Source organism: Monodelphis domestica, chromosome 7 (genome assembly GCF_027887165.1).
Source record: "Monodelphis domestica isolate mMonDom1 chromosome 7, mMonDom1.pri, whole genome shotgun sequence".
Taxonomy (NCBI): domain Eukaryota; kingdom Metazoa; phylum Chordata; class Mammalia; order Didelphimorphia; family Didelphidae; genus Monodelphis; species Monodelphis domestica.
In genome coordinates this window covers 139,580,483-139,602,996 of record NC_077233.1, presented here as the reverse complement: position 1 = coordinate 139,602,996, position 22,514 = coordinate 139,580,483, and the positions used below count along the sequence as shown (strand labels likewise).

The following is a 22,514-nucleotide window of genomic DNA, read 5'->3' as shown; positions in this document are numbered from 1 at the left end:
TAGCTTCTCCAAGCCACTAACTTGGGTCCCCACCTTTTGTGGCAACCAATTGGGAGATAAGGGCAATAGTTGTGACTGGTGGCAAGCATGAAACACTGCAGAATCTATCTTGGCTTTGAGCCTAGAGGCAAAACCTTGAACAAAAAAATGGGGCCAGTTCGATTCTATAAACTTTCATTAATCACCCCATCTGTGAGAAGCACTACCAAGTTGGGCAATGAACAAGGGACCTGTTCCTGCCCTCAGGTAGCTTCCAGTCTAGCCTTCATCTTCTGTGTCCTTAGAACTCCAGGGCAGGGAAGGCTCACTCAAAATCCTCCCCACTTCCCTAAGGACCCTCAGAACTTAGCACATCCCAATCCAGCCTCAACCCTCCAGTCCCCCTCGGAACTGTGACTCTTCCTCTTTGGGTCTCCTTTGCTCAAGGCAGGGAAGAGGTTGTAGGGAATAGGCAGAGGAAGGAGGGGTGACAGCTTCCAACAATAACAGAGCTGGAATGGGAAGGGGAAGTTAAGATCCCAGGCTTGCCAAATGAACCTGGACTGTTAACAGTGAATGCCGAATAGGACCTGAGAGATCTGGTGGCCACAGCTGCTCTTGGACATGACTACTAGAAAAGGGCTTTTCCCAGGACAGGTAAAGGGAGTTGAACGAGGGGAGGTTCTGATGGCGAGGCCAGGGGAGGGTGGCTGAAGAAGCCAGCTGGATTCCCAGGGCTTTCCAAAGGCTCCAGTCGGACTGGATACCAAAGGCTGGATTCCCAGGGCTTTCCAAAGGCTCCAGTAAGACTGGATACCAAAGGCTGGATTCCCAGGGCTTTCCAAAGGCTCCAGTCGGACTGGGTACCAAAGGCTGGATCCCCAGGGCTTTCCAAAGGCTCCAGTCGGACTGGGTCCCAATGGCTGGATTCCCAGGGCTTTCCAAAGGCTCCAGTCAGACTGGGTCCCAATGGTGTTCAATGTGGCGTCTGCCTGCTGTTCTCTATACGGGAAGGAGCCTCAAACCCGAACCAGCCGCTTTCAACCAGTCTTCTCCTGCCTCTTCCCCAGAAACTCTGAGGAACCTGCATGAGTTGGTGGGGGCTTTGGAGAAGGGGCCTCGGGGTGCTGTCCAGCGGCTTGCTAGTAGGAACAAGCCGGGGGTGCCCTCTCTGCAGGCCTGGGCTTCTGAACACCCCGCAGCACCGAGAGGGGCACTTCCCCGACCACCTGTCTGCCTCAGAGGGTGCCTCAGCAGAGGCTGACCCGTTCTCCTCTGCTCTCTCCGCCTCCAGGCGCTGCTGTCTTTACTGCTCTCGGGCCTTCTGCTCCTGGGGGAAAAGGGTACGTAGGACGTCCCAGGGCTCTGTGCGGAGGGCAGAGAAGGGGGATGGGCTGGAGCTCTCCTGTTCCTAGGAGTGGAACGTCTGGAACCAAGGCAGCCTCCCTCATCCGTCCCCATCTCACCTAGCTCTGCCTGCCCCCAGCTCCCATCTGAGCCCGGCCCAGCCCCAGGAAATGTCCCAGATACTCTCCTTCTCCGGAGCCTGCATTTCCCCGGGACGCTGGGGGCTGCGGGGAGTGGAAAGGGAGAGGCAGCCCCAGGGAGAGCCCAGAATCCAGGAAGGGAGGGAGGAGAGAGGGAGAACGCGGAGAGAGCACGTGATTCTCACTCGCACCGCTTTTCTGCCCCTCCGAGTTCTGCCTGCCTAATAGGAAGACTCGGTTTGGGTCCTGGATTCGCCGCCAGCTGGCTGTGTGACCCCGAACCCAGTCCTTCCCTCTGTGGGCTCAGCGTCCTTGAGTAAAACGGGGGACTCGAATAGTGCCCTTCCACTGCCTCGTCTGTGAACTAGGCCCGGCCTATTCGGAGACTAAAACTTGAGTTACAGAGCGGGGACCTGGCTGGGCATCAATGGCAGAGTCAGTCTAGAACCCTGTCGGGTTCCTGTGGGTGGGGCCTCCGGTGCAAAGGGCAGCCAGGACGGGAGACCGACTGGGGGCGTAGCTGGCCTCTCCAGGAGCTGCTCTCATGGCTGTTCCCGTCTGTTGGCAGCAAAGGGCACTTCCTGGGAATCTCGAATTGTGGGGGGCGGGGCTGCCCAGAGGGGGCAGTGGCCGTGGCAGGTGAGCCTCCGGGAGCGTGGCCAGCATGTGTGTGGGGGCTCCCTCATCAGCCGTCAATGGGTACTGACTGCGGCCCACTGTGTGCCCAGGTGAGTCACCTCTGTACCGGGCAGAGTGGGCAAGGGAGGGGGAGGGGGACACAGGAATGACCCCTCCCCTGAGGAAGTTACCACTGAACAGGAAGGTGGGGATGGCATTGGAGAAAGATGACATGTCGGGCCTGAAATGGACTTTGGGGATCATCAAATCCAATTCCTCTATTTTAAACATCAGGGGAACTTGAGGACCACCAAAGGTCAGTGACTTCCTCAAGATCACACATCCCTATCAGCATTCTAATACATCTTTTCTTGCCTTAACAAAAACAGAAAAGAGCACATTCTGTTCTCCGTTATAGACATAAACATCGTCTACTAGAGTTACCAGGAGCCAGGCACAGTCAAGGTCAGAACTAAAAGGGCTCCCTCGCCATCACCTCGGCTCGCACTCTCGTTTATATATCGCAACAAAAACGGAGAACCAGAAAAGGGAAGTGACTTGCCCAAGGCCATACAAGTAGCAAGAATCCCAGCTGGAATCTGACTCCAAGTCCAATACTCTTCCCATTACTGGAACAGGCTCACAAGCACAGCAAAACTTACAAATCCAAGAGGTCCCTTTGGGCATGAAGTTCTGGGTCGTACCAGATGGAGTTCTGGCCTAGGAGTCAGGACATCTGGATTCTTGACCCGGTTCTGCCAGTGACCCACTGCACATCCTTGAGCAAGTCGTTGTCCCTAGCTGGGTCTCAGTCTCCTCGTCTGTAAAGTGGGTGGGTGGGATCTAATGATCTCTTAAGTGCCTTCTGGCCTTGAGATTCTCTTTTCCTTGAAAATGTCCCAAGTGAGGGGCAGCTAGGTGCCAGGCCTGGGGTCAGGAGAACTTGGGTTCAAATCTGGCTCAGACCTTTCCTAGCTGTGGGACCCCAAGCAAGTCACTTACCTCTGTTTGCCTAGCCCTTGTCCTTCTGTCCTAGAGTTGTTGCTAGGACAGAAAGTAAGAGCTTTGGGTTTTTTATCCGGAGTGAGCAGTATTGTAGCTTCCCATGGTGCCTCCTGGCAAGGGGTCACTCCTCCTTTAGGAGGTTAAGTCTATGCTCTGTTCCTTAGACCATCATTATAATTATAATCGCTCGCATTGTCCAGAGCCTTTGAAGGCACTCAAAGTGTCTCCTTGGCAACCTGGAGGGTAACCCAAGTGTTATTTATCCCTGTTTTACAGGTTATAGAATTTAAGGTTCAGAAGGGACAAAGGACTTACTTGCCTTCAGTCACATAGCAAGGAGATATCAGGACGACCTCAGAGCTTGTGATTGCAAACCAGTTTGGGTTTGTTGGGTTTGTTGGCCTCCCGACCCCTGTTTCTGCCTTTGACAGCTCCCTGAATCCCCGGGACCTGCAGATCCAACTGGGGGAACAGATCCTCTATACCAAGCCCCGTTACTCCATCTTAATTCCTGTGCGTCACATAGTGTTGCACCCCCATTATGACGGGGATGCCCTTCATGGAAAAGACATGGCATTGCTGAAGATCACAAGACCTGTACCTTTCTCCAACTTCATCCAGCCCATCACTCTGGCTCCACCTGGGACTCAGGTCCCCCAGAAGACCCTATGCTGGGTGACTGGCTGGGGGGATATCAGGAAAAATGGTGAGATAGAGGGAAGTGGGATTGGGGTGACCCATTTTTGCCCTGGGCACCCTACCCCACCCCATATACAGGCACATGGCATTTGATGGGAGCAGCACCAGAAAAGGTTTCCTTGAACCACACAGGTTCAGGGGACCCCTTTGCATCCCCCAAAGAAGATCTCTTCCTTCTAGATCTGGCTAAAACTCCATCACTAACTTCTGTACTTTAGGCTAAGCATCCCCTCTCCAAGCTCTTCTCTTTAAGTATAAACTTCCTGAGAAGAAGGACTTGGTCTAACAGCATCCATCATCGGTACCCTGGCATGGGCTCATCAGCCCCCCAGCAACACCAGAGGGAAAGGGTGAGGGATAGCAGTGAAACTTGGGTGCTCTGGGATCAAGAGCCAGAAGAGAACTAAGGTCTGGGGAAGCTCAAGGTATCCCTCCCCGCTCGTGATCTGGCTCTGCCGCCCACGCCAGCATGAGCCGCAGCCACCCGCTCCTCCATGGTGCCCACGGAGGCCCTTTGCAGCAGGAGGCCGAGCGCCCCATCTCCTGCCCTTGCCCACAGTGCCCCTGCCTCGGTCCTACCCGCTGCAAGAGGTAGACGTGCGCATCGTGGACACACAGACATGCCGCGTCCTCTACGATCCGGAGCCCATCGGAGATGCGATGCTGTGCGCCGGCCAAGGCCAAGGGCGTAAGAGCTTCTGTGATGTGAGTCCCCCCAAACCCTCCCCCCCGAAGCTCTGCTCCCAGCTGGGTCTCCTCATCTCGAGCTCCCCCAGAGCCCAGGACACAAACACCATTGCTCTAGCCCTGCTGGAGCCCAGAGGACCACAGACCCTAGAATTCCAAGGGAACATTGAAATCACCTAAGCCAATCCCTCATTTCTTTGATGGGCTGTGCAATGTGGCTGAGATCAAGAGGGGGGAAGATTTGTAAAACTATCAGACCAAAGAAAAGATATTACAAGCTGCCAAGAAGAAGCCAGTCAAATACCACAGAAACACAGTGAGGATAACACAGGATCTGGCTGCATCCACACTGAAGGACCAAAAGGCATGGAATATGATATTCCAGAAAGTAAGGGAACTAGGTCTACAACCAAAAATCAAATACCCATCAAAACTGACTACATTTTTACAGGGGAAAGTATGGTCATTCAACACAATAGAAGAATTCCAAGCATTCGTAAAGAAAAGACCGGACCTGAACAGAAAATGTGATGTTCAAGCACAGAACTCAAGAGAATCATCAAAAGGTAATTTAAAAAGAGGGGAAAAAGAAAAACAAAACAAAACAACAACAAAATAATTTTTTAAGAGACTCAATAAGTTAAAATGATATGTATCTCTATAAGAAAAGAGGTCATTGGTAACTCCTAAAAACTGTTGCTATCACCTGGGCAGCTAGAAGAATTACACTTAGAGGGAACAGTGACAAACTGTATAGGATGAAAGGATAAGACATAAATAGGTATATAGATATATACATGCATAAATACATATGCGTGTGTGTGTATATATATATACATATGTATATATATGTATATATGTGTATATATATACATATACAACCAGAGCTAAAAAAAAAGAGGTTAATCCTAAAAGAAATGGGAAAAGAAACAAATGGGGGTAAATTTATATGTCACAAAGAAGCTCATGGTTCAAGGGGGGAGAACATCAATACACTAGAAGGGTAAAGAGGTTGGAGATAGAAAATACTCAACTCTTAATGTGTTTTGAAACTGACCCAAAGAGGGAAGAACAATCCAATCCATTGGGGAAGAGAATATATTTGCACCCTATAGGGGAGTAGAAGGGTAAAAAACAGACTGGTGGGGAGGGAAGCAGTACAATGGAGGTATAGGGAAGGGGGGGATTTTAAAAAGACTACAGGAGAAACAAGGGGGGGGGATAAGAAAGGAGGGGGGTTGAAAGGGAAGTAAAATAAGGGTGGTAATAGGGGGACTGATTGTAAACAAACATTGGTGTAGAAGGAAATAGCAAAAGAAGAAAAGCCAGGACCAGGAGTAGAAATCAAAATACTGGGAAATACACAGCTAGTAATCATAACTCTGAATGTGAATGGAATGAACTCACCCATAAAATGCAAGCGAATAACAGAGTGTATTAGGATCCAAAACCCTACCATATGCTGTCTGCAAGAAACACACATGAGGAAGGTAGATATGCATAGGGTGAAAGTATGAGGATAGAGCCAAATCTATTGGGCATCGACTGATAAAAAGAAGGCAGGAATAGCAATCATGATATCTGACAAAGCCAAAGTAAAAATAAATCTAGTTAAAAGAGATAGGGAAGGTAATTACATCCTGATAAAAGGCAGTATAGACAACGAGGAAATATCTGTACTCAACATGTATGCACCAAATGTCAGAGCATCCAAATTTCTAAAAGAGAAACTAGAGGAGCTCAAGGATGAACTAGATAGAAAAACTATACTAGTGGGAGATATGAGCCTTCCTCTATCCAAACTAGATAAATCAAACCAAAAAATAAATAAGAAAGAGGTGAGAGAAGTGAATGAAATCTTAGAAAAATTAGAGTTAGTAGACATGTGGAGAAAAATAAATAGAGACAAAAAGGAATACACCTTCTTTTCAGCAGCACATAGTACCTTCACAAAAATTGACAATGTATTAGGGCACAAAAACATTGCAAACAAGTGCAAAAGGGCAGAAATTATAAATGCAACCTTCTCAGACCACAATGCAATGAAAATAATGATTAGTAAGGGTACATGGAGAGATAAATCAAAAATTAAATGGAAATTAAACAATATGATTCTCCAAAACCGGTTAAAGAACAAATAGTAGAAACAATTAATAACTTCATTGAAGAAAATGACAATGGTGAGACATCCTTTCAAAACCTATGGGATGCAACCAAAGCAGTCCTCAGGGGGAAATTTATATTCTTGAGTTCATATATAAACGAATTAAGAAGGGCAGAGGTCAGTGAATTGGGCATGCAAATTAAAAACCTAGAAACTGAACAAATTAAAAATCCTCAGATGAAGACTAAATTAGAGATCCTAAAAATCAAAGGAGAAATCAATAAAATTGAAAGTCAAAGAACTATTGATTTAATAAATAAGACTAGAAGCTGGTACTTTGAAAAAACAAATAAAATAAACAAAGGACTAGTCAGTTTAATTTTAAAAAAGGAAAGAAAAAACCAAATTGACAGTATCCAAGATGAAAAGGGGGACCTCACCTCTAATGAAGAGGAAATTAAGGCAATCATGAAAAACTACTATGCCCAATTATATGGCAACAAATATGGCAATCTAGGTGATATGGATGAATACTTGCAAAAATATAAATTGCCTAGACTAAAAGAAGAAGAAATAAATTACCTAAACAACCCCATATCAGAAAAAGAAATTGAACAAATCACCAAAGAATTCCCTAAGAAAAAACCACAGGACCTGATGGATTCACAAATGAATTCTATCAAACATTCAAAGAACAACTAATCCCAATATTATACAAACTATTTGACAGAATAAGCCAAGAAGGGGTTCTACCAAATTCTTTTTACGACACAAACATGGTACTGATTCCAAAGCCAGGCAGGTTAAAAACAGAGAAAGAAAACTATAGGCCAATCTCCCTAATGAATATAGATGCAAAAAATCTTAAGGATACTAGCAAAAAGACTCCAGCAAGTCATTACAAGGGTTATCTACTATGATCAGGTAGGATTCATACCAGTAATGCAAGGATGGTTCAATATTAGAAAAACCATCCACATAATTGATGATATTAACAAGCAAACCAACAAAATCACATGATTATCTCAATAGATGCAGAAAAAGCCTTTGATAAAATACAACACCCATTCCTATTTAAAACACTAGAAAGTATAGGAATAGAAGGGCCTTTCCTAAAAATAATAAACAGTATATATCTAAAACCATCAGGGAGGGAAAAAAATGATCTTTGTTTCCAATGAATAATGTATGAAAATTACCAAATGAAATAATGTTTAGAAACTAAAAAATTAAAAATTAAAAAAAATAAAGGGTCAAAAAAAACCCTACGGGTAGGGTAGGTGCAGGTTTAGGAGTCAGAACTCCTTAACTAGGAATCTGGATTCTCTTACAAATTCACTGTCATGACAGAGTCTTTCTTTCCTTGAGCCACTGTATTCTCCTCTATTAAGTGGAGTAGCAGTTCTTACCCTAGAATCTCCTTTAGAATGGTAAATTATCCTAGAGATCTGTCCCCCCAAGTCAAACACAGTCATTTCCAAGGAATACTAATGTCTGTCCCCAAGATAACCAACCTCAAAGAACAGCATCTGTTCTAGGAGGAAAAGCTTCCAGCCTTGATGAACTTTGCCAACTATTTCATTTGTAAGGAAAATCCATGGGAAATCCTTCCATTTAAATGAAACTTCCTCTTTCCTTATGCTTTGATTTATACAAAGAATGCCACAGATCTTAGATTTCAGGTTGGAAGGTCACTGAGAGAACACCTAGAACAACACTGTTATTGTATAGATAAATTAGTAAGCCAAGAGAAGCTAAGCGATTTGCCCAAAGTCATGAAGTAACTCATTAGAGAGGCGAGATCCTATGCCAAGTCTTCTGAATGGAAATCCACGCCTTTCCATTTGACCACATGAAATGGATGATTCCATTTCACAAGAAGCTGCCAGGAACGTGAGAATAAGACAAGGATTTGAAAGTGTAAGTAACAACAGCACAGTTAAATTTTATAGGCAGTCTTTTCATCTATGTGAGTCATAGCATTCTGCACATACATCCTCTTCCATCTTTGTACCATCACCACTGCAGAAGCAAAAGGAACAAAGGACCATTTTCTGAGGCAGGATCAAATAATTCATGACCAAGGGACCAGCCACTGGTGAGAAGCCTCTCTATAGAGAGACAGACTAGTTCTCTGAAAGGAAACTCAACCAAAAACACACTGAAAGTCTTTCTTGAGAGGGAAAATCTGTATGTGTTCCTGCTGCCCTTGGCAGAGCATTCCAGAAGTCAAGGTCACATCTGGGCCACAATGAGGCATTGCCAGAGGGTTTCTGGAACTCCACTTCTATCACTGTAAAATCATTCAGTTAAGAAAACATCCTTTCTACCAATCCAAAGAAAAGGAGAAAGCATCAGAAATAAAGGGAGGCTTCCAATTACTTCATAATCAGCACATTTCTGCAAATTGGACTCTGGCCAAGCTGAGAGCATTTAGCATAGAGTTCTCCTTAGTAGAGAGTATTAGTAGAGAGAATATTTTTAGAATGCTGAATGAGAAGAGTTCTTCGTATGAGAACTTGAGAGGCATGCTTATTTTTCTAAGCATGAACTTTTAAATGCTCTTCAGCTCCAACTCCAGCCATATGAAAAGAGAGAGACAGACTTTAGAACTGCAGTCGCAGAGAGGAAGCCAAATCCTCAACGTATACATAATTAACATTTTACCTTATTAAACAACTCAAAAAATGTTCCTGATAGAAAGATTAGGGCCTCACTTGGGTTAAGCAAATATACAGCTCACTTGCATCTACGGAATTCTGTGGATTTTTCTTGGATATTCTGATCTATATAACTTCTCCGATTCCTGTGTGCTTCACTTGAATAAGTGGGTTTCCTCACTATTTGGTATCTGAAGGTCTTTTTTATGTCTACCATACAATGAGGAAAGCTAAGCCTAGAGGTATACGCTTGGGAAAATCTGCCTCCAATAATGAATATTGACAAAGGAAGCAGCTTTTGGTTCTGCACCTATTGTCCCCCTGTGCCAGAAATATCATGTAAGGTGGATAGATGTAATACTAGTCTCGCACCCCACATAGAGCTTCAAGAAAAGAGCACTAACAGCCCATCCTCTCCAGGGGCTCTAGTGCTTACCTAACCCTCCCCTCAGCTATTGGGTTGCCTCCTTTCCACTCCTCAGGCTTTGGCCCAGACATCAGATCAAATCTAGTCATTCCTCCTTGAGAGACAAGCATTCATACAGTTGGACAATTCATGGATATACTCATTTTTAAAACAACTTTCATTCAATTACAATAAAGACTGACATTTCGACAGTTTGTCCAGAAATTTTATTTATTCTCTAAATGGATCTCTACCAGCTCTGTGAGGTGAGTGGTATAAAGAGACCAATGACAATAGAGCTGGATGGGAAAACGCATAAAGGAGAGACATTGTGTTTCTTATAGACAATATAGGAGATCCAGGAGCTCCTAGCTTCACTTAGCCCTTTTCTTTCTACTTTGTTAAATCTTCATGTCAATCATGGAGCATCATGGGTATTGAGGGAAGTCTCATTGCCCAAGATACCAGAAAGCACCTGTTTGTTTTTGTTGGGTAGAGGGTGTGTCTGAAATGGTTTTGAGGAGACAAACTGAGAATTAAGGATTTGACAAGAATTAAAAGTTATTTTCTACAGTCAGAGAAATTGACTAACACCAGGGATTTTGAGTGTGAGTCAGAAGAACAGTAGAAAGAATATGTTTAACTTCACCTGAAGAATCTGCTGTGGAGAGATGGGGGCTGTCAGTACCAACAGGGCCTTAGCCCTCAATTGTCAGGAAAAAGCTAACACTAAACTCCCAGAGATGGAAGCAGAGACCAACAAATGGTCCTGAAGAGTCTAAGTCTGGGAAACCTTGTAGATGAAAGAAGTTAAGCAAACGCTGCAAAAACTATTACACCCAGAAGACATGATGTCCAGAAGAGAGCAATCCTTCAACATCACCAAAGGACATGAGAAACTCAGCAGACCCAGATACATTGGTTACATCCTGGACACACACACAGCATAGACATAGGTCTCCCTCCCTACATGTGTGGCTTCCATTAATATACCTTGTCAAAGTATTTAGAGGGAAGGGGGGGAGTCTCGTCATACATGGAGACTAGCCTTCTCTGTGCCCTATGTTTTGTTCCCTCTAAGTGTAGTCTCTAATCACACAGGTTCTCTATAGGCATCCTCTCCCCAACTGGTGACATTATAATGTTAATGAGAAGGCACACCAGGCATATATGTGGTAATCCTTTATTCTCTTTAATTTTTAATCTTTTCTAGGCTACTTGAAAAAATATCTTCTTCTGTACACTAACGTGTCCTCTCATCTTGTAAAAATAAAATCCAATATGGAAGGTCCTGAACTTAGTTTTGAGATGATGCCAACCCTCAAAGTACCTTCATCTGGGGGGGGGGGGGTGGTTAGCTTCCTGAGAACCTGGGAGTGATGGGGCAACCCAAGTGTTGCTCCACATGAAAGATAATATCGGGAATGATTGTACAGATAAATTAACTAATCACTCTTAAAGATTGCAAAAGACCAGCCCTTTCCTCCTAGACTATCTCTAAGGATGTGACCCTGGAGAAGGGCCTCTCTAACTGTTGTCCCACTCCATCCTCTATCCAACAACTCACCCAACAAAACTCCAACTTGCATAGAGGAATTATTTTATTGCTCTCCCAAAAGACAGAGGGTCTCAAATAAACATTAGAGTATGTACCAAACATCCATAAAAGGATAAAAAATTAGGCCAGAGAATCATTTAATTTCTTTGATAATTCAGCCCAAATATGCAGTGACTCAAGTGTAAACTCCAGGCCTCTTGACAGAGCCATAGAAATCTCCCCAGCTTACAACTCATGAAAGAGATGAAATTCTATACCATGTCTTCTGAATAGAAATCCATCCTTCTTTCCATTTGACCACATGAAATGGATGATTCCATTTCTCTAGAAGTTGGAAAGAATGTGAAAATCAGACAAGGATTTAAAAGTATTAGTAACAACAGAAAACTTAAATTTTATAGGTAGTCTTTAAATCTATGTGTATCATAGCATTTTACACATATATCTTATTCCATTTTTCTGCCATCCCTACTATGGCACCAAGAGGACCTCACTACAGGTCAGATGGTCATTTCATATCCCATCTTTGTTTTGTGAAGCAAGCCAAAGAATTCATCACCAAGGGATGGGCCACTGATGATCAGTCTCTCTACAGAGAGTTAGACTACTTCCTTGAGAGGATACTTAGGCAAGAACACAATAAAATCCTTTCTAGAGGGCAAGAATCTACCTGTGCTCTTGCTGCCACTGCATAGCATTCAAAAACTTATGGTCACCTCTAGGACACAATGATGCCATCAGCATAGGGTTTCTGGAGACTCCACTTGTATCATTGTATAATCATTCAATTAATAAGATATATCCTTGTAGATGTAATACTAGTCTAGTACCACACATAGAGTTTGAAGAAAAGAGCACTAACAGCCCAACCTCTCAAGGGGCTCTAGTGCTTATCTAACCCTCCCCTTAGCTATTGCATTGGCTCCCTTCCACTCCTCAGACTTTGGCCCAGACATCAGATCAAATCTAGTCATTCCTCCTTGAGAGACAAGCATTCATACAGTTGGACAATTCATGGATATACTCATTTTTAAAACAACTTTCATTCAATTATAATAAAGACTGACATTTCGACAGTTTGTCCAGAAAATTTATTTGTTCTCTAAATGGATCTCTACCAGCTCTGTGAGGTGAGTGATATAAAGAGACCAGCGACAATAGAGCTGGATGGGAAAATGCAAAAAAGGACAGACATTGTGTTTCTTATAGACAATATGAGATCCAGGAGCTCCTAGCTTCACTTAGCCCTTTTTATTCTACTTTGTTAAATCTTCATGTCAATCATGGAGCATCATGGGTATTGAGGGAAGTCTCATTGCCTAAGATACCAGAAAGCACCTGTTTGTATTTGTTGGGTAGAGTCTGAAATGGGGTTGAAGAGACAAACTGAGAATTAAGGATTTGACAAGAATTAAGTTATTTTCTACAGTCATGTGTGAGTCATGTAGTAAGCAAAGGAAGACTGAAAAATGATTCTGCAAAATGAACTACATTTGATTGACAGGGACATGTGATAGACAATCACATGGGAGCCTGGGTCAAGATTCTAAGGTCCCAACTGGAGAAAAAAAAAACAGACTTCTGGGTAAAGTTTGGAGGTAGCTGTGATTTCCATCTTTCTACAAGATATCTGGTCCTTTGTGAGATACTTGCTTGAGAGGAGAAAACCTGTTTGAAATGGCTGCAGGCAGCTAGAAGGAAGACCAAAGAAGAACTTCTCTGCTTTGGACATTTCCTCTGGGATCTTGACTCATTTACTGCACTCTCTTTTGTGAGGTTCTGTTTGGAGGAACTTAATTTATTTAGCCTAGATAAGTTAACCATTAGGATATTATTAAGGGAATTTAGGTTTGGGGATAAAATTAAGTACTTTTCCTTCTCTCTTGTTACTCTCCTTCCTCTCCTCCCATCAATAAACCTAAAATATTTAGATGTTTCCTTCTTGTCTTTTCCCCTTTAACAATCCCATAATAGCAGTCAGAAAGGTGATAGAAAGAATGCATTTAACTTTGCCTGAAGAATCTGCTGGGGAGAGATGGGGGCTGTCAGTACCAATAGGGCCTTAGCCCTCAATTGTCAGGAAAAAGCTAACACTAAACCCCCAGAGAAGAAAGCAGAGACCAACAAAATGGTCCTGAAGAGTCTAAGTCTGGGAAACCTTGTAGATGAAAGAAGTTAAGCAAATGCTGCAAAAACTATTACACCCAGAAGACATGATGTCCAGAAGAGAGCAATCCTTCAACATCACCAAAGGACATGAGAAACTCAGCAGACCCAGATACATTGGTTACATCCTGGACACACACACAGCATAGACATAGGTCTCCCTCCCTACATGTGTGGCTTCCATTAATATACCTCATCAAAGTATTACTGGGGGGAGGGGGGGAGAGTCTCATCATACATGGAGACTAGCCTTCTCTGTGCCCTATGTTTTGTTCCCTCTAAGTGTAGTCTCTAATCACACAGGTTCTCTATAGGCATCCTCTCCCCAACTGGTGACATTATAATGTTAATGAGAAGGCACACCAGGCATATATGTGGTAATCCTTTATTCTCTTTAATTTTTTATCTTTTCTAGGCTACTTGAACTGATATCTTCTGTACACTATTGTGTCCTCTCATCTTGTAAAAATAAAATCCAATATGGAAGGTCCTGAACTTACAGTTTTGAGATGATGCCAACCCTCAAAGTACATTCATCTGGAGGGGGGGTAGCTTCCTGAGAACCTGGGAGTGATGGGGCAACCCAAGTGTTGCTCCACATGAAAGATAATATCGGGAATGATTGTACAGATAAATTAACTAATCACTCTTAAAGATTGCAAAAGACCAGCCCTTTCCTCCTAGACTATCTCTAAGGATGTGACCCTAGAGAAGGGCCTCTCTAACTGTTGTCCCACTCCATCCTCTATCCAACAACTCACCCAACAAAATTCCAACTTGCATAGAGGACTTATTTATTAGCTCACATTTGCTCCTGGAACCAGTGAAGTGGTTCTTTGTGTGAGAGAGGTGAGAAAGGCCAAAAAGGTCCCATAATACCAGCATAAAAGGCTAACAGGGTCTAAAATTCAAAATTGTTCATTTATAGCAAGATATTGTTGCCTATTCAAATCCAACCCAGACTTAGGGGGAAGAAAAGGAATGTCTGTCTATATGACTATCTGCCTTAAATTCAATGACCCTCTGACTCTTTTAGAAAATAGAAACTGAGTCTAGCAAAGATCCTGCCAAGGCAGAGAGTGGGGAAGTTTTCATTTTTTTCTTTTATAAGACTTACTTTCCACTGCCTTGGTTAAAAGACTATCCTTCTCCAGCAGAAGTGTCAGACTACTTGGACACAAAGTAGAGACTTCTGAACTAGTTTATGCCTTCTGGGTTAATCTTTTCTTTTAACTTGGATCTCTGGGGAGTGATTTGATCTTGCTCATGGTGAATATTTAATGTAACTCCCTTCCAATAAGGCTGAGTTCCATGAATCTCCCAGATTCTCAACTCTAAAAACTCTTCTACTCTCCAATGTAGATGAATGGGTAACTCAGAGCCACGTTCTTCAACTTTCAAATACATGTGGAGCTACCAAAGCTTAAACAGACTTTGGGCCCTGAAAATTGAGATCTAAAGAAGAAAAGAAATGCATCCAAATGATCCAGTAACAGATCTCCAAACTATGGACTATGCCTTAATAATATTAATATTATAGCATTTATTATATTAATATTATATTAATTATATTAATAGCATTTAGAGAAAGTGTTTTCTCCTTTAATCCCTGCAGTAATCAAGGGAGGTAGTGCTATTATTATTCCCATTTTACAAATAAAGAAACTGAAGCTTGCTCAGGATTACAAAGCTAGTCAATATGTGTGATCCTATTTGAATTCGGGCATTCCTGATTACAGGTGCATTGTTCTATTCACTGCTCCACTAAGAGATTGATGTACACTGTGCTGCCATCCTACCTCAGATTTCATTAATGCCCTTAAACCTGAGAATGGAGTGGCACCCAGGAGATACCCAGGCCACTCCCTTGGAGAGCAAACCATCCATTGTTTCCACATCTCCTCCAGGCTCCCTCCCAGTCACTTCAGACTTCTGTCCAAACCCAGTCCTCAGATGTCTATCTCTCATCATGTTCCCAGACAACCTTCTAATTTACAGCAGTTTGGACAATAGAAAACTAAAGCTTCTTGGGAAAATCAACAGAATGAACCTCTTCTATCTGAACTGAGGCTCTAATTAGAACTGATTCAATTCAACCTATGACTTTAGCTTGTAAGAGTAAAAGGCAGGGCAGGATTTATGGTTCTTTCATTGGAAGAGGACTATGGCCCACTCCATCATTCTGACCATGGATTCTTTCTTTTTAATACTCTGTGTGCTCTCTGTCTCTCTGTCTCTGTCTCTGTCTCTCTCTGTCTCTCCCTCTCTCTCTGCCTCCCCCTCTCCCTTTGTCTCTCTCTCCCTCTATCTATCTGGGTCTGTCTGTCTGTCTGTGTCTCTGTCTCTGTCTCTGTCTCTGTGTCTCTGTCTCTGTCTCTGTCTCTGTCTCTCTCTCTCTCTCTCTCTCTCTCTCTCTCTCTCTCTCTCTCTCTCTCTCTCTTGGATCTGTTCATCTCTCAGGCAGAAACGTGGGAGACTCATAGGTCTGACACTACTACTGATCTATTCAAGAGTCCTGTCTTGTTCTGTTTCCAGCCTGACCCAATTCATTCCTGCTTGGGAAGTCTAATAATCCCCTCTTCCTGAGAGCTCACCATATCATTGCCACACAGTGCAACACATTCAGTCAGCTTTAAACCTACTGAAGCTCAGAACTGCCAAACTCAAGTGATTTCCCCAGGCTTAGCTTCCTCAGCAGCAGAGATTAGAGATGTAAGTCACCATGCCCAGCCAGACCTGCATTCCTCCATCACATGTATTTGTTACACTCTGGGGGCTCCAAAATTCAAAGAAAGACGATACAGAGCCACAGGCCAGGTAAAAGATGGTGTGGAAAAGACAAGGAAAATGCCTGGTTATCCACAAATGTTAATTACTCCCTAGAGTTCTAGGGTTGGGTTTTTTAAAACTATAGAGGAGGAGCAAGATGTTCTCTTAGCTAAAGACAAATGTTTGGCAAGATATCAATTATATCATTTTTTATATTTTGGTTGGTTTTCATGAACCATTTTCCCCCTCCTTTTTAGTCTTTATTATAAAGGATGACTCACAGAGAGGGAGAGAAAAGTGAAAATAGTTTATAACAAAATAAAATAATTTAGGAAAAAAGAATTGGAAAAAGAGAAAGACAGAGCAGTTCTTGATTCCATGATGACATCAGTTATTAAAGGATATTTAAGGGAGGACAATTGAAGTTCAGGGGAAGGAACCTGAAAATGTGAAAGAGCTGACCCAGGGAGCTAATTCTGTGTCCAGAGAAAGGAAGTGAGTCTTAAGATAGTTAGACATGAGGAATGCAGGCAAAGCCGAAAGTCACCTTGGTTGTGTAACTAGACAGAGAAATGGTTAGATTCAGGGTTCTAGTACTAAGTTCCCAATGTATCAGGGAACTGTGATGACAGAGCCAAATGAAATGCCTCAATGGCAGAGATCTGAACTCTAGAGTATCTGTAGGGGGAAAAAAAATGTACTGAAGGAGAAACCATCGGATCTGGCTAGAAGTAAAATTTATACCAAAGAGTAGAATGCTTCTGAGTTGTGAAGTCAAGTGACAATTGCCTTTCTTCATATTTGTAATATTTGTCATTTCTAATACCATAATACAGTCCATTACATTCAAATATCACAATCTCTTCAGCTATTCCTCCCAATTATTGCATTTGTGTTATTTCCAATTATTTTATCATTACAAACAAAGCTTCCATTAATGTTTTCATACATACACAGCTTCTTTTACCTTCTCAATCCTAGTAGTGGAATTCCAAGGTCAATAAGAATCAGAAGCTTTACAACTCCTAATATATATTTCCATCTTGCTTTCTAAAAAAAACAATTCTTAGTTGTTGTAGCAAAGTAATATTAGGTGTACTTCTGCATGTTCCTATCAGCATTTAATTTGATCAACTTAACCACCAGTCTAGTTCTCAGTTAACATATTATCAGGACCATATTTAACTAAATCTGGTCCTCAGACAGCCAGCACAATCTGTTGCCATTACCATAATCTTTCCAAAACCATGTCTTTCCAACTTGGTCATGCTTCGCGGAACATTTGTTCCAATGCTACAATCCCTCAGGAATGCAGGATTACCTCTGTAGTATGATGAGTGTTAAACTAAGATTTTTGCAGAATATTTAGGCTCTCTAAACCATTGTTGTCCCACCAGAAAGTATATCTGGATTATGTGTGTGCTCAGGTTTAGATCTACTAGTCATGCAGGTATGTGGGGACTACCCAGATATCTATAATAATTAACTTATCAAAAGTTCTATTCATCTCCTAAAATTCTTTCTTATTTATTTTTGGTTATATTTTTCTATTGTGAAGGGGGGGAATTAAAATATCTCACTATTATTATTGTGGTATCTATTCCCATATATATCTTATTTAGTTTTTCCTTTAAAAATCTGGATACTGTGACACTTAGTCATTACAGGTCCAATATTAATAATGTTTCATTATCTATAGTCTTTGCCCACACACACAACATAATATACTCACTCTATTCATCCTTTCCAATTATATCCATTTTACACCTAACTCTGTCAGAGATCATGAATGCTACCTCCACATTCTCTAGATCAACTGAGGCATAATATATTCTGCTCCAGCCCCTCACCTTCATTCTATGTGTGTCTCCCATTTTCAATGTGTTTTTGTAAATATTTAACACATTGTCAGGGCCCGGGTTTTAATCCTTTCTGTTATTTGTTTAGTTCCCATGGGTGAATTCAGCATATTTACATTCAATATCATAGCTACTAACTGCATTTCCATCTACTCCATTCCTCTTCAGTGTGTCCCTTCTTTTCTTTCCACTTTATCTCTCCTCTAATGTCCAATTGCCTTTGACCCATTTCTCTCCAATTCATACCCCTTTCCCAAAATCCTTCCTTATCCTCTCCTAGTTCTTCACCTTCCTCATTCCAAATTGGCCTACCTTTCCAAAGATGCTTCCTTTCTCCTTTTCCTCTTACCTTTTAATTCTTATTCTATCTATCTTTCCAAAAATCCCTTCTTTATCACCCCAACCATGTCCTCCTACTTCTTGATATGGCTTTGATTCTAAAAATCCCTCCCCCATCTTGCCCTAGGAGTCTTTCCCTTATTCCCCTCACCTTAACTCCCTACCTCTTTTTTATATATATGGCCTTACCTTCTGTCTTGGAGCCTAATATGTATTGGTTCCAAGGCAAAAAAGTAGTAAGGGCTAGGCAATGGGGGTCAAGTGACTTACCCAGGGTCACACAGCTAGGAAGTGTCTGAAGCCAAATTTGAACCTAGGACCTCCCATCTCTAGGACTGCCTCTTAATCCCCCCTACCTCTTGATATGTACTCCCCTCTAAATATCCTTCCCTTCCCTCCCTTGTTTTATCCCCTTACCTTCCTTTCTCTTTACACAGCCTTCCTTCTTTTATTCCCTCAGTCCCCCAAGGGGAATCCCAGGCCCTCCTTTATGCCATCTCCCTTTTCTCCTGTTTTTCTGTACAGTTAAGAAGATTTTTACCCTTCTAAATGGATATGTTTTTCTCTCTTTATCCCAGGTCTGATGAGAATATAGTTCAAGTACTACCATCCTTCCACTTTCTCCTCCCCTTCACCATGGCAGTTCCTCCACTCATTCCTCATCCAAATGAGATAGCCATTCTACCCTACCTCCACTTAGTCTATTCCACTACTCTTTCAGCTCATTACATCACATTCAATTCAACCTCAAGTCTTCTATCCATACATGCCCCTTCAAAAATGGCAATGATGCTATTCCCAGGAGGCAATCAATGACATTTTCCCATGCAGGAATCAATTTGATCTTTTGAATTACTTATGATTCATGTTTTGTTACCTTCATATGTTTCTTATAGAACAAAATTTCTGCTGACTTATGGATTTTTATCCAGGAATAGTTGAAACTCCTTTACCTCATAAAATGTCCATGTTTTACCTTCTATAATTATGCTCATCAACAATTGCCTTTCATGATTTTTCTTGGCCATATATTCTCTCCTTTTTATTATTGTTCATCTCCTTCTATTTCTGTTCCAATTAAATGCTTTCACATATTGTTTGCTGTGATTTGCCTAGATATTTTTGTTATTATTTTAATAACCAAGTAGCTGCAGAAGGAGCCATGTGTGTTTCCATAGTTAAGAGCACTGTGCCTGGAGTTAGATAGATCTGGGTTAAAATCCAGCCCCAGATACTTTCTAAATGTGTGACCCTGGGCAAGTCACTTAACCTCTGATTGCCTAACAAAAAGATCCACATGAGAAGGAAATGGCAGATCATTCTGGTATCCTTGCAAAGAAAACCCCATGGAGAGCTTTAACAATGACAACAGCTAAAGGTTCCTGGTTTTTCATTGAAGGTTAAGATATTCTTGAGTTACCCTTACTTTAAAAAATAAAGGATTTTTTAAAAAAGGAACCCACATTGAATGCAGAAGTTCTCAGAGACTCCAGAGTAAAGCAAAAGCATGGATTATATTTAGTTAAAACTGAGTTCATTCTAGTATAAACTGGATCCATATTCCCCAGGGCTATCTAGCCTCAGCAAATATAGTTAGTGTTAAGATTAAAAGTTCTGGAAACTGTATCTTGATTTATAATTATTTATTAAATAATAAAAAGCAGCCCAAAAAAGAAAAGGCCTCTAGCCACTTCCCTTCACAAGTCTCCTCCAAGAGTTAGGCCAAAAAAGTGGAGAGCTGATAACCAGGCCTAAGTACACATTCTCACTCTGGATTCCCAGGCAAAAAGGCCTCACTTTCCCTTCAGAAGGTCCCTTTCCAAATCCCCTTAGATTGGAGGACTCCAACCTCACTCTGGGTGAGAGCCAAGAGACAAGGAAGGGCCTTCTAGACCCCAGGAGTCGGGAGACCCTTCCCATGGCTGAGGATAGCACACGTCCCCTCCTTTCTACCCCACAATCTTTCCTCTACTCACTCTCTTAGAGGTTGTTTACAGTTAAACAAGTTTGTCTGCATTCTTAATTCAGAGTGGAGTGGCCTGAGTTGTAACTTCAGACTTAACATCAAAACTCTCCCTTTTTAAAATTCAATCTTTGTCTTGATCTGCCAAAGAAAGGGATACAGGCTAGTGTTAAATTTTTCATAAGAGTAGCCCGGTATCCAAAACTGGCCCAGACGCACCTGAACCTGGCCTTATGGGAAAAGAAGTCAAAAAACTTACTGAAACCCCAGCCTTTCTTGGTGAAGCTCAAGGATGGGATTTTTAAGCAGAGAAAGATTGCACCTAAGTCTAATCAAGAGCAATCTGGCTTCCTCTTTCTCTGAGGATCAAAGTCCCTTTTGTAGAAAGACACAGTTGGGGGAAGCAGGAAGACCACCTATTATTCAATGTAAGGTGAGGAATGCCAAGAAGATATTGTACTGCCAATGAAGCTCTCTCAGTCCTACCTTGAAGGCCTGCCATAAAGTTTGATAGTTAAATTGTGTTTGTGTGTGATGAGACAGGGAGCCCTCTTCAAATGTAAACCCCAGTCAGAATTGCAGAAGGTGGGCATCTTCTTGTCTGTCTTCTTGTTGAGCTGTGTGACTCTGGACAAGTCACTTGACCCCCATTGCCTAGCCCTTACCACTCTTCTGCCTTGGAACCAATACACGATATTGATTCCAAGACAGAAGATGAGGGTTTGGGGGGTGGGGGTAAGAAAAGAAAGAGAGCTCAGGACAGTCATGTTCATTCTTGCATTTTTCTGAGCCCCACTCTTGATGCTTCAGACTTTTTTCTCTACCATGCCGGCATACTGGGACCTCTCTAATTCCTCCAATTTTCTTTTCTCTCTTGTCTTCCACTATTATAATATACATTTCTCAAGAACACACACTGACTTTCTTTTTGCTTCTATTTTTATCTCTGGAAATCTCTGGGGCATAGTAAGCACTTAAGAAATGTTTGTGGTCTTGGCTTATTCCTCTGAGCTCTGTCCCAATCAAACCATATTTGGAGAATATTTTCTAATTCTGGACACTACAGTACATAAATAAGTTGGAGAGTATTTAAAGAAGAATAACAAGAACGGTTATGGGCCTGGATTCTGTAATATGAGAATCAATCAAAAGGAAAAGAAGACCTGATTTGGAGAAATTACACAGAAGGAAGTTTAGGCTTGATGCCAGGGCCCACTCTGTGACTCAGTGGATAGAGCACCATTACTCATCTTCCTGAGTTCAAATCTGACTTCATACACTTACTAGTTAGGTGACTCTGGACAAGGCACTTAACCCTATTTGCCTCATTTTCTCTTCTGTAAAGTGAGCTGGGGAAGAAAATAGCAAACCATTCCAATATCTTTGTCAAGAAAATCCCAAAAGGAAGCATGAAGTGTTGGACAAGACTGAAAAAGGACTGAATAACAATAAACAACATACAGTCAGGAAAAACTTCCTAATAATTGGAGCCATTCAAGAGGTCCAAGCAAAGACAGACTTGTGAAGTATGTCACAAGGGGAATTCCTTTCAGGTATGAGTTAGACTAGGTAACTTCTTTGGTCCCTTCCTACTCAATTGTGTCATTAACAGGAATAGAACATTTGGAACCAATTTTCTTCCTGAATGGATAGGGCTGTCAAATGGAGCCTCAAATGTGAAGCATATGAGTGAGCCATTCCCAATTGGTGGAAGGTATTCTGTAGACTAGAGACACCACTTTAACCTTTGGAACTCTAGTACTCAGAACTGGAACAGAGTTTGAACTAGTAGGAACTTTGGATAGCATCAAGTCTACGAACCCCGTTTTACAAACAAGGTAAGTGAGGATACTCAGAGAAGCAAAGTGACTTTCCCAAGGTCTCCCAGGTATTAAGTGGCATCTAGTCCCCTCCTGCTTGGAGCAGGAATCTCTCTACAGTCTCCAAGTGGTCATCCAGTCTCTCATTGCAGACTTTCAGTGCCAGAAAATGCTACCTAGGATAAAACAGCCCTTTTCCAGTTTTGAACAGCTGTGACTGTTGGGAAATTTTCCTTCAAATTTTCTTTCAAAAAAAAATGTCTTCATATGAAGTTGAAAACTACTCCCAATAGCATTCCCCAAATACTCTTAGTAACTTCCAAACCTTTCCATATGATACCAAATCCCTTGACCACAGACAAAGATTTTTTTAAATCACTGTATTCACACCAAGA

At 42.2% G+C, this 22,514-nt stretch overlaps 1 protein-coding gene across 1 annotated transcript; it reads left to right on the top strand.

Moving 5' to 3' along the window:
• Positions 1–1,260: 1,260 nt before the first annotated feature.
• Positions 1,261–9,856, top strand: LOC130455521 (serine protease 33-like). Its single transcript, XM_056805694.1, has 4 exons — positions 1,261–1,322; positions 2,035–2,194; positions 3,521–3,795; positions 4,348–9,856. The coding sequence occupies exons 3-4, from the start codon at positions 3,660–3,662 to the stop codon at positions 4,653–4,655; spliced, it is 444 nt and encodes a 147-aa protein (XP_056661672.1). The 5' UTR covers positions 1,261–1,322; positions 2,035–2,194; positions 3,521–3,659; the 3' UTR covers positions 4,656–9,856.
• Positions 9,857–22,514: the final 12,658 nt, after the last annotated feature.

What these genes read in the sequence shown, in the direction of transcription:
- LOC130455521 (XM_056805694.1), top strand. Translation starts at nt 3,660, where the DNA reads ATGGCATTGCTGAAGATCACAAGACCTGTACCTTTCTCCAACTTCATC. An exon ending in GGGGGATATCAGGAAAAATG is followed by an intron (nt 3,796 to 4,347) that starts GTGAGATAGAGG and finishes CCTTGCCCACAG; the next exon opens with TGCCCCTGCCTCGGTCCTAC.